Source organism: Phascolarctos cinereus, unplaced genomic scaffold (genome assembly GCF_003287225.1).
Source record: "Phascolarctos cinereus isolate Bilbo 61053 unplaced genomic scaffold, phaCin_HiC Scaffold_726;HRSCAF=1367, whole genome shotgun sequence".
Lineage (NCBI taxonomy): Eukaryota > Metazoa > Chordata > Mammalia > Diprotodontia > Phascolarctidae > Phascolarctos > Phascolarctos cinereus.
Window position 1 is genome coordinate 393,214,887 of NW_027556098.1, and position 14,592 is coordinate 393,229,478.

The 14,592-nt window shown below is 35.4% G+C and overlaps 1 protein-coding gene across 4 annotated transcripts in view; it reads left to right on the forward strand.

Annotated features, from left to right (window-relative positions):
* The window catches only part of RERE (arginine-glutamic acid dipeptide repeats), a 564,089-nt gene that overhangs the window by 344,094 nt on the left and 205,403 nt on the right, over positions 1–14,592 (forward strand). For all 4 annotated transcript variants that reach the window (XM_020974543.2, XM_078145698.1, XM_078145699.1 and 1 more), the window contains one exon: positions 3,199–3,303. In XM_020974543.2, the coding sequence (XP_020830202.1) occupies positions 3,199–3,303 (105 nt within the window). The remainder of the gene's footprint in view (positions 1–3,198; positions 3,304–14,592) is intronic.

Genomic DNA, 14,592 nt, shown 5'->3' on the forward strand with positions numbered 1-14,592 from the left:
AATTCCTACAGTTGGTCATAATATGTTGTCATTCCACTTTTCCCTTTGTCTTGTGTTTTCATCATTACTTAGGATTACTTTGAATCCTTAGTTCTTTCACAGACTAGCACCCTAAAACTGCATACGCTCTCCTCCCTTTCTTTTCTTTCTTCAGTCCTATAGATTTAGTTTTCTTTGTTTAAAAACATGATTGTGAAAACAATTCAGAGACTTCAGCAGACAGCCAAAGGTTCCATGACACAAAAAAATTTAAGAACATCTGGCCTAAGGAGAAAAAATTGGGGCCTAGTAAATCTACTCAACACCTATCCTCATAAAAATATTCTCCTTACAGCAAATTTCTTGGTAGTACAGAAAGAGTAGAGAGTTTTCTTCTCTTTGTTGTCTTTACCCCTTGACCAGTTTGACTGCATGCTGTCTCCCCTTAAATCTCTTGCCCTTTTTCGCTGATCTTGGTCAGCTGTAACCCTCAGCCCTGAATTTTTTCCATTGTCTATTGTCTTTTTTCATAATCATGTGCTGCTGAATGAATCTGGAGAAAAATCACAAAACCATGTGACTGGACCCACTTCAAATTACTTACATAATCTCAACTGGGCCCTTATTGCTTCATCATAATCATGTTGTATCTTCCTATTCAACTCACTATCCCACTCTTCACAGTGGCTCTTCCAAGCCTTTCATCCCTCCTCAAACTTCCTGCATTTTCCTTTCCCTCCACCTTTGCAGCTGAGAATCTGTAGCCTCATAATTCGCTGAAAAAATCAAGGCCACTGATGGAGAGTTGCTTTTTCTTTCTTCAGCTCTCACCTCCCAGACACCCTCTGCCACCATCTCCTTGTTCACCCCTGTTCCACAAAAACAGCTCACCTTTCTCCTTGTTAAGAAAACCCTCTTGCCCATGCAATCTTATTCCAGCCCATTTCTAGCAGATTACTGCTATTATCATCTTTACTCTCACACTAATATTCAGCTATTTCCCATCTACTGACTGCATCCTTAGTACCTGCAAACGTGTCTCCATCCTTCAGAAAACTCCCTTGATCATTCTTTCAGCACTAACTATTATATCTCTTTTACCTTTTTTGGCTAATCACCTTGCGAAACTGTCCACAGTAGCTGCCTTCAGTTCCTGTTCACTCACTCTTTTCTTAACCCTCTGCAGTCTGGCTTCTGACCTTTCTCTGAAACTGCTCTCTTTTCAGTTACCATTGATCTCTTCATTACTGAATCTAGTGTCCTCAGTTCTCATCCTTCCTGACCTCTCTGCAGCCATTGACACTATTGATTACCCTCTTCTCCTTGATATTCTCTAAGTTGTCAGGACACCACTTTCTACTTGTTCTCCTCCTCCCTGTCTGACCACTCCTGGCCTTCCTTTCTTGAATCTTCATACAAGTCATGTCCACTAAAAGTGAATAGTTTCCATTTCTCTGTTCTGGTCACTCTTCTTTTTGTCTTTGTCCTGTTTGTTGATCTCATCAGCTTGCATGGATTCAATTATCATCTCTATGGTGATGATTTAAAAATCTACCTATCTAGCCATAATCTCTCTGCTGACTATCAGTCTCACATTTCTCACTGCCTGGAGACCTGGGACTTTGTGTCCATCCAGAGATTTCAAATTCATGGACGCAATACAGATTAGAATGTAATTTGGAAATGTTTAAAAAAAATAAATAAATATACAACAACTATAATGCAATATAGATAGTGATGATTTGTGGTTTTCTAAGTCAATATTCAGGCCACAGATAACTTTTTCTGTTTGAGTTTGACACCAGTGCCATTAACATTTTAAACTTCATGTGTCCAAAACTAATCTTTCCCCCCAAACCTTCCTCTATTATTAATTTCCCTATTATTGTCAAAGTTATTATCTTCTCAGTCATCCATGCTCACAACCATGCTGTCATCCTTGTCTTTTCACTCTTAACTCCCATTTCTGATATGTTTTGTTTGAATCTATATTTGAAGTCTCTCTCCTCTCTATTCAATTCTCCTTTAAGCTTTCAAATTGATTTTCCTAAAGCTTGGGTCTGATCTTGTCATTGCCTTTCTAAATAACTTCACTGGCTTCTTTATTACCTCTGTAATCCAATTTAAAATCTAATGCTTGTCCTCGATAACCCTTACTCAAAGCACTTCATAACCTGTCCATCCTCCCTCATTCTGTTCTTTTTATACTTTGCACACTCTCGCATACTCTGAAATCCACGGATCTTGGTTTTCTTGCTGTTTGAACTCTGTCTCCCTTCTCTGGCCACTTTCACTGACTTTGTGCCATGCCTAGTATTCTCTCCCTTTCTTTCTGCTCCCTGGCTTCCCTGGCTTCTTTAATGTCCTTCCCAAAATCCCACCTGTATGAAACCTTTAATATTCCATGCCTTCCCTTTATTGATTATCCCCAATTTATCTTCTCTGTAAGTTGTTTATACACGGTTATCTGCACGTTGTCTTTTCCATTGGGCTGGGAGCTGTGCAAGGACTATCTTTTTCCTTTCTTTGTATCCCCTGTGCTTAGTACAGTGCCTGGCATCTAGTGACTGACTATATTTTTATTTACTTAACTAATATATTTGCATACTGTTGAATAATTTAATGATGATGTGGAAACATAGCTGGGTTCTGCAAATCAACTATTATGGATTTAGATTGGGAGGGACTTTTGACATCATCTAGTTTAGTTTGCTTATTTTACACATGACGAAATTGAGGCCCAGAGAGGACCGTTGTATGGGCCTTGGTCTCCCTACTCAGTCAGTACCGAGTGTAACCCATCCAGTGTAGACTCTGAGAGCCCAGAATGAGCAGAGTTGTGGTGCATCCTAATGAGCATTCATTGAGCAGTAGATTCTGAATCTGACACCAGGTCTGTGCTTCTTCCTCTAGACCAGTTTGAGTTCTAGCCCTACCAATAATTGTTGTCACTGCTCCGCTGGCCCTCAGGTTGCTCTTTTCTGAAAGTAAAGGTGTTAGGTTGGATTACCTCTGACATCTCCTCTAGCTCTGGGCTGCTCTGAGTATCCCTATCAGATGTGATGTCATGTGTGATGAGGGGAAGGGTTATAGCTTTCTTTTTTTTAATGTTCTCCTTGAGTACCCTCTAAGGAGTTTATGTTTGTCCTTTCTTGAGAATATTTTGACTTGTAATTTAAAAAAAATTTACCTGATATCTTTTCTTTTCTTAATTTTCAGAGGGAAATGTAATATCTCCCATTTTTCTGACATATTTGCTGCCAGAGAGTTCAAAGCTCGTGTGGATTCATTTTTCTATATATTAGGCTACAATCCAGAGACAAGGTAAGTAATTCACTTTTCCGTTTTAAACAAATTTATTTAAGTTTTAATCAGTTTTCAGTAAATAGCCATTGTCACTTCAATTGAAATTTATGTAAGAAGCTAGTGGCTCATTCCTAGGGATGAAATGTGATCCTAAGACTTGGGAAGGGAACAGATTGCTTGATATTTGTTTGGTTTGTGGGCACACATGCATGCCTCTACACATACGTGGATAAAATTTACAGAAAGTGGATACAGAAAAATTACATGCTACAGTGGTCATATTTAAGACAAGCTTATTGTTGTGAGTTAGATTCACCAATATATTATCCAAACAGGAGATGGAAAGCCAGGATGAAAATTGCATTTAGCAGTGGAGATGTGGTAGAGGCAGAATTTTTGTAGATTCTCTTTCAGAACTAGATTAAAAAATGGCCGATTACTGCCATGCAGAAGGAGAAATAACATATCTGCAGTGAGACTTCATTCTTTTCATATCACAATGCAGGGAATAGCCCTAGTTCTTCTGGTAATGTTTGCAGAAGCTCATCACCTTTATCCATTTTTGATGATGAGTTTGTATGCTTTCACCAGTACTTACTAACTGGCCCTTTTAAAAGTATGTATGGGATCTAATTTAGGACAGATTGATAAATTCTTAAGTGATATTGAAATACATTAGCAAGAAGAATGATGTGACCAAAAAACTTACAGCTGCAGTTTTTGACTTGAGTCCATGTCGGACAAAGTTCAACTGACTGTAGTCTTTGATAAGACTTAAAAACTAGGGCTATGCTTGATTATGGAAGGCCTGGAATACCAGCCTAAGCAGTTTGGACTTCGTTTAGAATACTGGACCACTACATGATTTTTAGCAGAGGAGTGATTTGAGTAAGTATGCATAAATTTTTATCTGTGAATTGTGAAAAGAATTGATTAGAGTGGCAGAAAGGTTGATTGGGGGACTGTTTTTATAGTGCATATGCATGGCAGTGAAGGGCTCTATGTTAGATAAATGTCAGTGGGAAGAGAATGATTGAGATTGGTTTAATGGAGTTTGACTTAGTAACAGTATATTAAATATTCTAGGTTTTGGCCAATAGAATACATTCATAATTATAACACCTAGCTACCTTCTGAGGAAAATAATATAAGTAAATGAAAAGAAACTTGGTGAAAAGATTACCTAATTAGTAATAATAATAACAGCTAACAGGTATATAGCACTTACTACGTGCCAGGCACTGTCCTACATGCTTTTTACTAATATTATCGCATTTGATCCCAATAGCAACCCAACGAGGTGTAGGTGCTGTTATCACTCCTGTTTTACAGATGAGGAAATTTAAGCATACTGAAGTGATTTGGCCAGGGTCACACAGCTAAGTTAGTATGTGGCTGAAACTGAATTTGAACTCAAGTCTTCCTGACTTCAGGCCCAGTGCTCTGTGTATTGTGCCACTTAGCAGAAATGAGTGAATAGTCTTTTGCGTTCTTTAAACAATTTTCTATTTAATATATGATTTTCTAATTTTCTATAAATTTCTAAATTTTCTATTTAATATATAATATGAAGCCAGATAAAATATTTTTGCTCAGTTTGTTATTGTGTGCATTTTCTTTTCATTGAGATTGCTGAGAAATATGGGAAAATCTCAACTTGCTTGTTTGGGCCTTCAACCTCATCAGATAGAAGGAAGCAAGTCATTGTCCCTTCTTTATGGGATTCCTAGTAGCAAAACACTGAGCTGCAGTGTGGATGTTGGCATGATTCTCTTTGAGCTAAAGAGGTGTTGTATAGAAGGGCTAGTGCTATAAAGGATGACTTTTTTTCTCATCAGCAGTTATGCCTTTTCCAGCCTCTGCTGAGAAGAAAACCACAATGGTGACTTTATTTTTAATTAAAAAACATGCCAAGTACACTTTACCAAGAAACCAGACAGAAGGGTGCATGCTTGTCTGGTATATGTTCATTCACAAGGTGCCTTGTGGTTTTAACATGTTTATCTCCTGGTATTCTTTTCAGCATTCACTTATCTAATTGGTAAATTATTAGTGCTAACTTGCCAACTAAAGGTGAGCAGCTAGGAGGCATAGTAGATAGAGCATTGGGCCTTGAATCAGGAATATTCAACTTATGAGAGCAAATCTGACCTCAGACACTTGCTGGCTGTGTGACCCTGAGCAAGTTACGGAACCCTGTTTGCTTCACTTACTCATCCTTCAAATGAGCTGGAGAAGGAAATGGCAAACCACTCTATTATCTTTGCCAAGAAAACCTCGAAGGGGTCACAGAGAGTCAGACACGACTGACAGCCATTGAACAACAAGTAAAGCAGTTGTTTTATTCTTCTCTGTTAGATTCCCTTTCACATTTTCCACAAAAAACTGTGCCAGATATTCTCCTCCTCTCTTTCCCGTTTTTCTCTCAGCTGAGTATTTTTGCTTTTTTTATTTAATGAGGAAAATAGAACTTTTTACATGAGTTTCCTCTTCTCATTCTTTTCATCCTGAAATTATTTGATATAAGCCAAATCTTCTCCTTCCCCTTGGTCTCTGGCAAATCTTCTGCTTTCCAGGAACAGCCTCTTTTCCTAACTCCCATTTTGAGAGCTTGATCCCAGTTACCCTTACCTTCTGTATGTTGCATCCACAGTCCTCCATCCTCTATCTTCCATCTTCAACCTCTCGCTAGCAAATGATTTCTTCCCTACTACTTTGATTCAGTCAGTTGTGCCTACTGTGTTCCACGCATGGAGCTTAGCACTGAGGTTACAAAGAAAGGCAAAAAAAGCATTCTCTGTTCTCAAGGGGTTCACAGTTTAACGGGGAAGACAACAGCTATGTATACAGATATATACATTACAAATTGGGAATGATCTCAGAGGAAGATTCATTCAGGCATGGCCAGTACACTTGGAAAGGATTGCCGCTTCAGGTGTTGCCTAGGAACTTGGGGGCCATTTTTTTCCTTTCCCCTTAAAAAGTTAGTAGTTTTACTTTGGATGCCCTTGCTTTGGGAGGGCGGGGGGATGGCTTTTAAAATACTGACTCCAAACACTGAGAAGCATTGTCTTTTCAGACTGTTTTATTTCTAGTGGCTAATTTCTGCTTGTAGATGATATTTTGGTTCCCAGTAGGTGATAGTGCATTTTTCCAAATGAAATATGCCCATCTGTTTTGATGAGGACGTATGATAACCACAAACAATGTTGGAATTTTGGACCAATCAATGTAGAAAGTAGAGTTGTCTGCGTGCCCCCCCCCCCAATTATGCCAATGCCTTGAACATTTTATTGGGCAATTGTATTTCTCCTGTGTTTATTGACTGACATTTTTGGTGATGAGCCTAGGTGTCTATGACTTTCCTCTTCTTATTGGTGTTATGACAGTAATTTTCCTTTACTTATATTATCTTACCAATAGGGAATGGGTGATTCTTTGTAATTGGTTAAATTTCTTTTCTCATGCTTTGTTAGGGATTTGAAATTAATTCCTTTGATCCTCTCAGCTAGAAGATATGGTCATTTTTTAGTTTGTCTTTGTACTACCATTTTAATACATTCTCAGGGCCGTGATTTGTTTTGTCAAAAAAGGAAACCAAATATAATCATACAAGGAATATATTGAGACAGAATTTTATAGTTGAAAGAGTGAGACCAGAGGTTCATGAGATGAAAGGGATTTTTGAGTGAAATAGTAGCCCAGATGTTGAACACTTTATCTAATTGGACTTTAATTTGGAGTGTTGCTTTCAAACTATTTGTTTTTTATTCATTTCTGCTTCATTCATTTCAGTTATCTCTGCTAAGTGCACAGGTCGATCTCAAGCTTGCTCCTTCTGTCAGCAGGATAATAAAATTAAAAGTCTTGCTTTGTTGGAAGTATCTGAAACAAAATATGTTTAGAAATGGCAATTGAATTCCATTTGTTTGGTATTATGTAGCAAAGCAAATTTGGACATGCAACATTTTATAGAAAACACATGGTCATCAATATCATAATTATAGTCGTGTGCACTCTCTTTTTTCCCCTAAGGTGTTTGGTAAGTGTTGACCTTGTGACATAGGCATTTGAACTAATTTTGGGCTGGAGAGCCTGTGTAGGCTGCCATGTAGCTTTTTTGTAAGAGGCTTGACAGTCAAAAATTGTTAATGTAACGAAGAGAATAAAGAATATTAACAAGCATATACATTTTTAAAACCGCTTTTTAGAAAGCCATTTACAGTGTTAAGAGTGAAACCATGTACAAACCACATTTTAGGATTTTCTTTCTTTTCAGAATTTCTTTTTGTATTAATCTATTCTTACCATTATTCACCCCCACCTCCACTAAGCAGCTTTTAAAAAGAAACCCTTAAAAATAAGGATCTCAGTCCATAATACATAGTCCAGTGAAAAACATCTACATGTTGTCTGTGTCTGAAAACTTAATGTCTCTCTACATTTTTAAGTTCACCACTCTGGCAAGAGGTGAGCGGCATATTCCATTCTCATTTTTTGGATTTGTTTCTCAGTGTATTGACCGAATTCTAAAGTCTTAAATTTATTTTTCTCTATAATATTGTTATTATTGTGTAAATTGTTCTAGTTTTTCTCTCTTTGTTCTGTATCAGTTTGTAGAGATCTCAATTTCCTCTGAAATTGTTGCTTTCATCTAATTATTTGTTTAACCATTCTTCATTAGGAGTTTAGTTTCTAATATTTAGCTACCATCAAAGTAGCTCCTATAAATATTTTTGTATAAAGGGCCTTTGCTTCTTTTAAAAAAAACTTTATTTGTGGGCATAGCCCCAGTATTGATATAGCTGGGTAACAAGATATGCCTAGTTACATAACTTTTTGGAGATAGTTCCGATTCAATTTCCAGAATGACCAGATTTACAGGGGTAGGGAACCTGCAACCTTGAGGCCACATGTAGTTCTGTAGGTCCTTAAGTGCAGTCCTTTGACTTTCCTCAGTAGAAGAGAGGAGGAGGAGATCAGCAAACGGCGTGCAACCCAGAAACTAGAAAGTGAACAAAATAAAAAACCTCAATTAAACACCAAAATAGTAATCCTTAAAACCACAGAAGAGATTAACAAAATTGAAAGCAGAATAATCCGTAAATTAATACACAAAACCAGGAGGTGTTTAAAACAGCAGCAACAAAATAGATAAACCATTAGCTAATTTGATTTTTTTAAAGGAAGAAAACCAAATTACTAGTATTGAAATGAAAAAGATGGATTCACAACCAGTTAAGAAGTAATAAGAGCAATTATTAGGTACTGTTTTGTCCAACTCCATACCAATAAAACTAGCAATCTAAATGAAACAGATGAATACCTACAAAAATATAAATTTCTTAGATCAGTAGCACTAGAAATAAATTACCAAAGGAAAAAATACCTGGACCAGATGTATTTACAAGTGAATTGTACCTAATATTTGAAGAAATTCCAATACTTCATAAACTATTTGGAAAAAATAGGTAACAGAGGTTTCCTACCAAATTCCTTTTTTGACACAAATATGATCTTGAAACCTAAAGTAGGGAGAGTGAAAACAGGAAGAAAAACTATATACCAATCAATTCAGTGAATATTGATGCAAAATTTTTAAATGTTAGCAAGAATACTATAGCAGTATATCACAAAGATCATATATTATGACTAGGATGTATTTCTACCAGGAATGCCGGACTGGTTCAAGATTTACTATAAGTGTAATTGACCATATTAATAACAATAAAAATCACATGTATTTCAATAAATGCAGAAAAATCTTTTGACAAAATGCAACATCCTTTCCTGCTTTAAAAAAAAAAAAAGAAAGCACTGGGATAAATGCTTTCTTAAACCAGGAACTAGCATCATCTGTAATGTGGATAAGCTACAGACTTTTCCAGGAAGATCAGCAGTGAAGCAGGGATGTCCGTTATACTCATTACTCTTCAATATTGAAGCATAAAAGCTAGTTATCACAATAAAATAAGAAAAAAGAATTGAAGGAATAATCACAGGATGGAATAAGCATTTGTTTCATTCTATATATTATTATCCCCCTGTAACAAATGGAGTTCATACAGTCCCCTTTTTTACATTAAAGTGAGTCCTGGTAAAAGTATGGGGTATGCATTAGTTACGCAGCCAGTTAGTAACAGACCTAAAAGAAGAATTCTGCCCTATTGGCTCATAATCCAATTCTCTTTTCACAATATTTTCCTGCTTGTCTTGCCCAGAGCCACATAGTGATTGCCAGTTCTGGGGCCAGAACTCAACTCTTCCCACTTTGAGCTTTGGCTTTTCCACTACAATATACTTTCTCTAAGTGGTTACTCATTTATTTTCTTAATTCAGGTATAAATTCCATGCAGCTATGATGTTAAAAAGTTGGGGGAAATATTTACATAATTCTCTTTGATGACTCTTCCTTTTCCTACTCATAGGAATGACATATCTTTTAGAATTGTTTTCTTGAGATAGTCTTCCTGGGCTGATTTCTCCTGCAGAAAATTTTATACCATGATAGCTTTCCTATACTTGCTCTGAATCCTTTGAAACCTCCTCTTCCTGAATCTGTGTTTTATGTCAGTCTGTATCTTTCTGCTAACACAAATCGAAAGGTGGAAGGATCACTCTCTCCACCCTCCAAGTTCCTATCATTTCTCCCCTAGCCACCAATTTTCACATTGTTGGCAGATGTCAATTCCAGAATAGAATTTCTATTGGGTGGTTCCTCCTTTTGAAGGAAGAAATTATCTGCAAGTTAAGACAGGAAATTATTAATGCTCTGCTTTTGTCCAAATCAAAAGCAAAGATAGTTAAGGTCCTTCATCATTGCTATATTATGCATCTATGCAAAATTTGTAATCAGTTTCCTGAAATCAGATTTGTTCCTTCTCTCTATTTCTGTTCATTCTTTAGTATGCCTCTATTTCTGCTTGCACTGATTTCTACCTAGATCCTATCCATCATGCTTCCCTGTTCTACTTCCTAGATTTCTTTGTCTAAGCATATTTTCTTGATTTTTTTAAAAAAAAATTTAATTGATGACTTCATTATAATTTTCACCAGAAACTCTCTTTCCTCTCCTCCCAGACAGCTATCACGTATTATGGATAGTATTTCTTAATGAGAAAAAGTGGGGGAAAAAAAATTATCATTGAGTGATCAGTACATCAAAAATATATGCAATGTTCTGCGAAGGGGTAGCGTGGGAGTACCTCCACATATTTCTTCTTTTGAGTCATGCTTGTTCTTTGCAATTTTGTAACATTCACTTTGGATTTTTTTGTTATTATTCTTGCCATTTACATTGTAGTCGTTGTGAATATTGTTTTCTTGTGTATCCTTATTTAACTCTGCAGTGAACTCATAGATCTTGTCCATACTTCTTGGCATTTGTTAAATTTCTTATTTCTTATAGTACAGTCATATTCTATTACAATCTTGTACCATAGAGTTTTAGATATTCCTCAGTCAGTGGGCATCTGCATTATTTCCAATTCTTTGCTGTTTCAAAAAGTGCAGCTATAAATATTTTGGTGTATATGGGAACTTTCTTTTTATCGTGGCCTACTTGGCATCCAAGCTTAGAAATGGAATTCCTGGGCATGAATCTTGTAATATGGCCATTTTAGTAATTTTGTTTTTAGAATTCTAAATTGCTTTCCAGAATGATTGTACTGATTAATAGCTCCATCAGCAATTCATTGAAGTGAGTTTTTTTTTCCCATGAGTCTCTCTTGTATTGACTATTTCCATCTTTTCCCCTTTGTTAATTTGCAGGATGTGCATTGACACCTGAAGGTTGTTTTGACTTCCATTTTTCTTTTTAATCAGTGTCATTTTAGCCAGTCTGATAGATTTGAGGTGGTACTTAAGAGTTGTTTTAATTTGTAGTTCTCTAATTATTAGTGATTTTCCATATGACCATTTATAGCTTTAATTTCTGCTTCTGAAAACTCCCTATTCATATCCCTTTGACTATTTATCAGTTGGGGAATGGCACCTATAAATTTAGCTTCGTTTCCTATATATTTGAACAATGAAACCTTTATTAGAGAAACTTCTTGTGAAATTCTTTCCCCAGTTTCCTATTTTTCTTCTGATTTTGGTTGCATTGATTTTATTTGTGTAGAAACCCTTTTAACATACACAGTTCTTGATTTATGTAAGTTTGAATTTTGATCATGCATCTACCTGGCTCTGGTTCCTGGCAAGCAGTGGCAGGCGACTGGAGCACCAGTGCAGCCTAGTGCCAGGAGTCTTCTGCTCCTGGAGCCACTCTGGTGAGAAGTGTGTGTGGAGGGGCAGGGCGTGTGAGTGTGGGGCAAAACACTTCAAGCCACTGTGGTTCTGGAGGTTGGGGGAGGGGATAGTGAGAACTGGCTGTAATGTAGTCAAAATTATCTATTTTATGGTTAGTGATCCTTTTTCTCTCATGTTTGGTCATAAATCTTTACCTTAGAAAGGTAATTTATTTCATGCTTCCTTAATTTACTTATAATATCACCCTTTATGTTGACATTATGTACTGATTTTGACCTTCCCTTTGTATATGGTGTTTAATGTTGGTCTATGCGTAGTTCTTGCCAGACTGCTTTCTTATTTTCCCACTAGTTTTTGTCAGATAGTGAGTTTTTGCCCCAGTAGTTTGGATCTTTGGGTTTATCAAACATTAGGTTGCTGTGGTCTTCTACTTCTGTATATTGTATGCTTAATGTATTCCATTGGTCAGCTGCTCTATTTCTTGTCTAAGATTGTTTTGATGATTACTGCTTTGTAATATAGAAAGAAAATTTCCATTTAAAATAATTGCAGAGAGTATGAAATACTTGAGAAACCTCCTGTATTGAGATCTTGCAATTCTTTGAGATCTGGTACTGCTAAATCTCCTTTTTATGTTTTTTTTCATTGATTCCTTTGATATTCTTGAACTTTTGTTCTTCCAGATGATTTTTTTTTAGCTTTAAAAAACAATTCTTTGGCAGTTGGGTATGGCTATGAATAAATCAATTAATTTAGATAGTATTGTCATTTTTATTATATTGGTTTGGCCTTCCCTCGAGCTATTGTTATTTCTCTAATTGTTTAGATTTGTCTTTTTTTATGTGAAGAGTGTTTTGTGATTGTGTTCATCTAGTTCCTGTCTGTGTCTTAGCAGGTAGACTTCCAAACATTTTATATAGCCTGCAGCCATTTTAAGTGGCATTTCTCTTTCTGTCTCTTCTTGCTGGGTTTTATTGGTGACATATAGAAATGTTGATTATTTGTGTGGATTTATTTTATTTCCTGCAACCTTGCTAAAATTGTTTGCTGTTTAGACTAGTTTTTAAATTGATTCTCTAAGGTTCTCTTATCATGTTATTTGCGAAAGTTAATAGTTTTGTGTTCTTTTTGTCTGTTCTTATTCCTTCGATTTCTTTTCCTGGTCTTATTGCTAGTATTTCTAGTCCAATGATAAATAATAATGGTGATAATAGACATCCTTGCTTCATCTCTGATCTTATTGGAAAGGCTTCTAGTTTAACCCCATTAAGATAATGCTTGCTTTTTTTTAGATAGATGATAATTGTAATTTAAAGAAAAGGCCATTTATTCCTATGCTTTTCTAGTATTTTTTATTGGAATGGGTATTGTTTTTTGTCAAAAGTATTTTTCTGTATCTGTTGATTTAATCATATTTTTTTGTGACAGATATCGCCAATCATGCTTATAGCTATCCTAATATTGAACCAGCCATGAATTTCTGGTATATATTCTACTTGTTTATAGTGTATGATTTTTGTAATTTATTGCTGTAATCTCCTTGCTAGTATTTTATTTAAAATTTTTGCATCTGTTTTCATTAGGGAAATTGGTCTATAGTTTCTTCATTTTTGCTCTCTTTGATTTAGCTATCAAAACATTTGTATCTTTGGTAGATTATGGTAGGATGTTTTTTTCCTATTTTTTCAATCACTTTATATATTATTGGAATTAATTGGTCTTTAAATATTTAATAGAGTTCACTTGTAAATCCTTCTGATCTTGGGATTTTTATCTCAGGGACCTCATTTATGACTTACTCACTTTCTTTCTCCTCCCCCCTGCCCAATATCAGTATACTTAAGTACTTTCTTTTCTTTTCTCTTTAATAAATATTCATCTGTTTCATTTAGACTGTATTTTGTTGGCATATAGTTGAGAAAATAGCTCCTAATAACTGATTTAATTTCATCTTCATTCACCCTTTTCAATTTTGATGCTGGAAATTAACTGATGATTAATGGTTATTAACTGATGGTTAATGGAATGTTTTATTGTGTGCTCCCTCCCCCCCAATAAAACCTGCTCCTAGTTTTATATATTAGTTCATTGATTTTTTTCCTAACCTTCAATTTTAAATTTTCCCTTTTGTTTTTGAGATAAGCATTTAGAGATATAACTTCCCCCCCCCAATACTGCTTTGGCTGTATCACACAAATTTTGATATGTTATCTCCTTATTTTTTAATAAAATTATTGTTCCTATGATTTGTTCTTTGCCCCTTTAATTCTTTAGGATTAAATTATTTAGTTTGCAATTAATTTTTAATTTTGCTTCAGATGCCCTTCATTGATTGTAATTTATTGCATTATGGTCCAAAAAGTGTATTTATTATTTCTACTTTTCTGCATTTGTTTGTGAGGTTTTTATGCCCTCAGTGTCTAATAGGTTTTTGTGAGGGTGCCATGTACAGTTGACAAAAAAGTGTACTCCATTCTATTCCCATTCAGTATTTTCCAGAGTCTTATCATATCTAACTTTTTATAAATTCTATTCACTTTGTTGACTTCTTTCTTAATTATTTTTATTTAGATTTATCTAGGGCTGAGAGCGATAAACTGAGTTCCCTACTAGTATAACTTTTTTGTCTATTTCCTTCTGTAATTCTTTTAACTTTTTCTTCAGTAATTTGGATTCTATACCATTCGATGCATGGATGTTTAGTATTGATATTACTTCATTGTCTTTGTTACTTCTAAGCAAAATGTAGTTTCCCTGATTATCTCTAATTTGGTCTGTTTTTTCTTTTACTTTGTCTGAGAACATGATTGCTGCCTCTGACTTTATCACTTCAGCTGAAGCATAATATTCAGCACCAGCCCCTTATTTTAACTCTGTTAGTGCCCTTTTGTTTTAAGAGTGTCTCTTGTGAACAATATATTGTTGGGTTTTGCTTTCTATTACATTCTGTTATTATCCTCTTACATTTTATATGCGAATTCATATCTTTCACATTCAGTTAACACTGCTAATTGTATATTTCCTTCCATTCTTTTCTCCATTTATTCTTCCCTT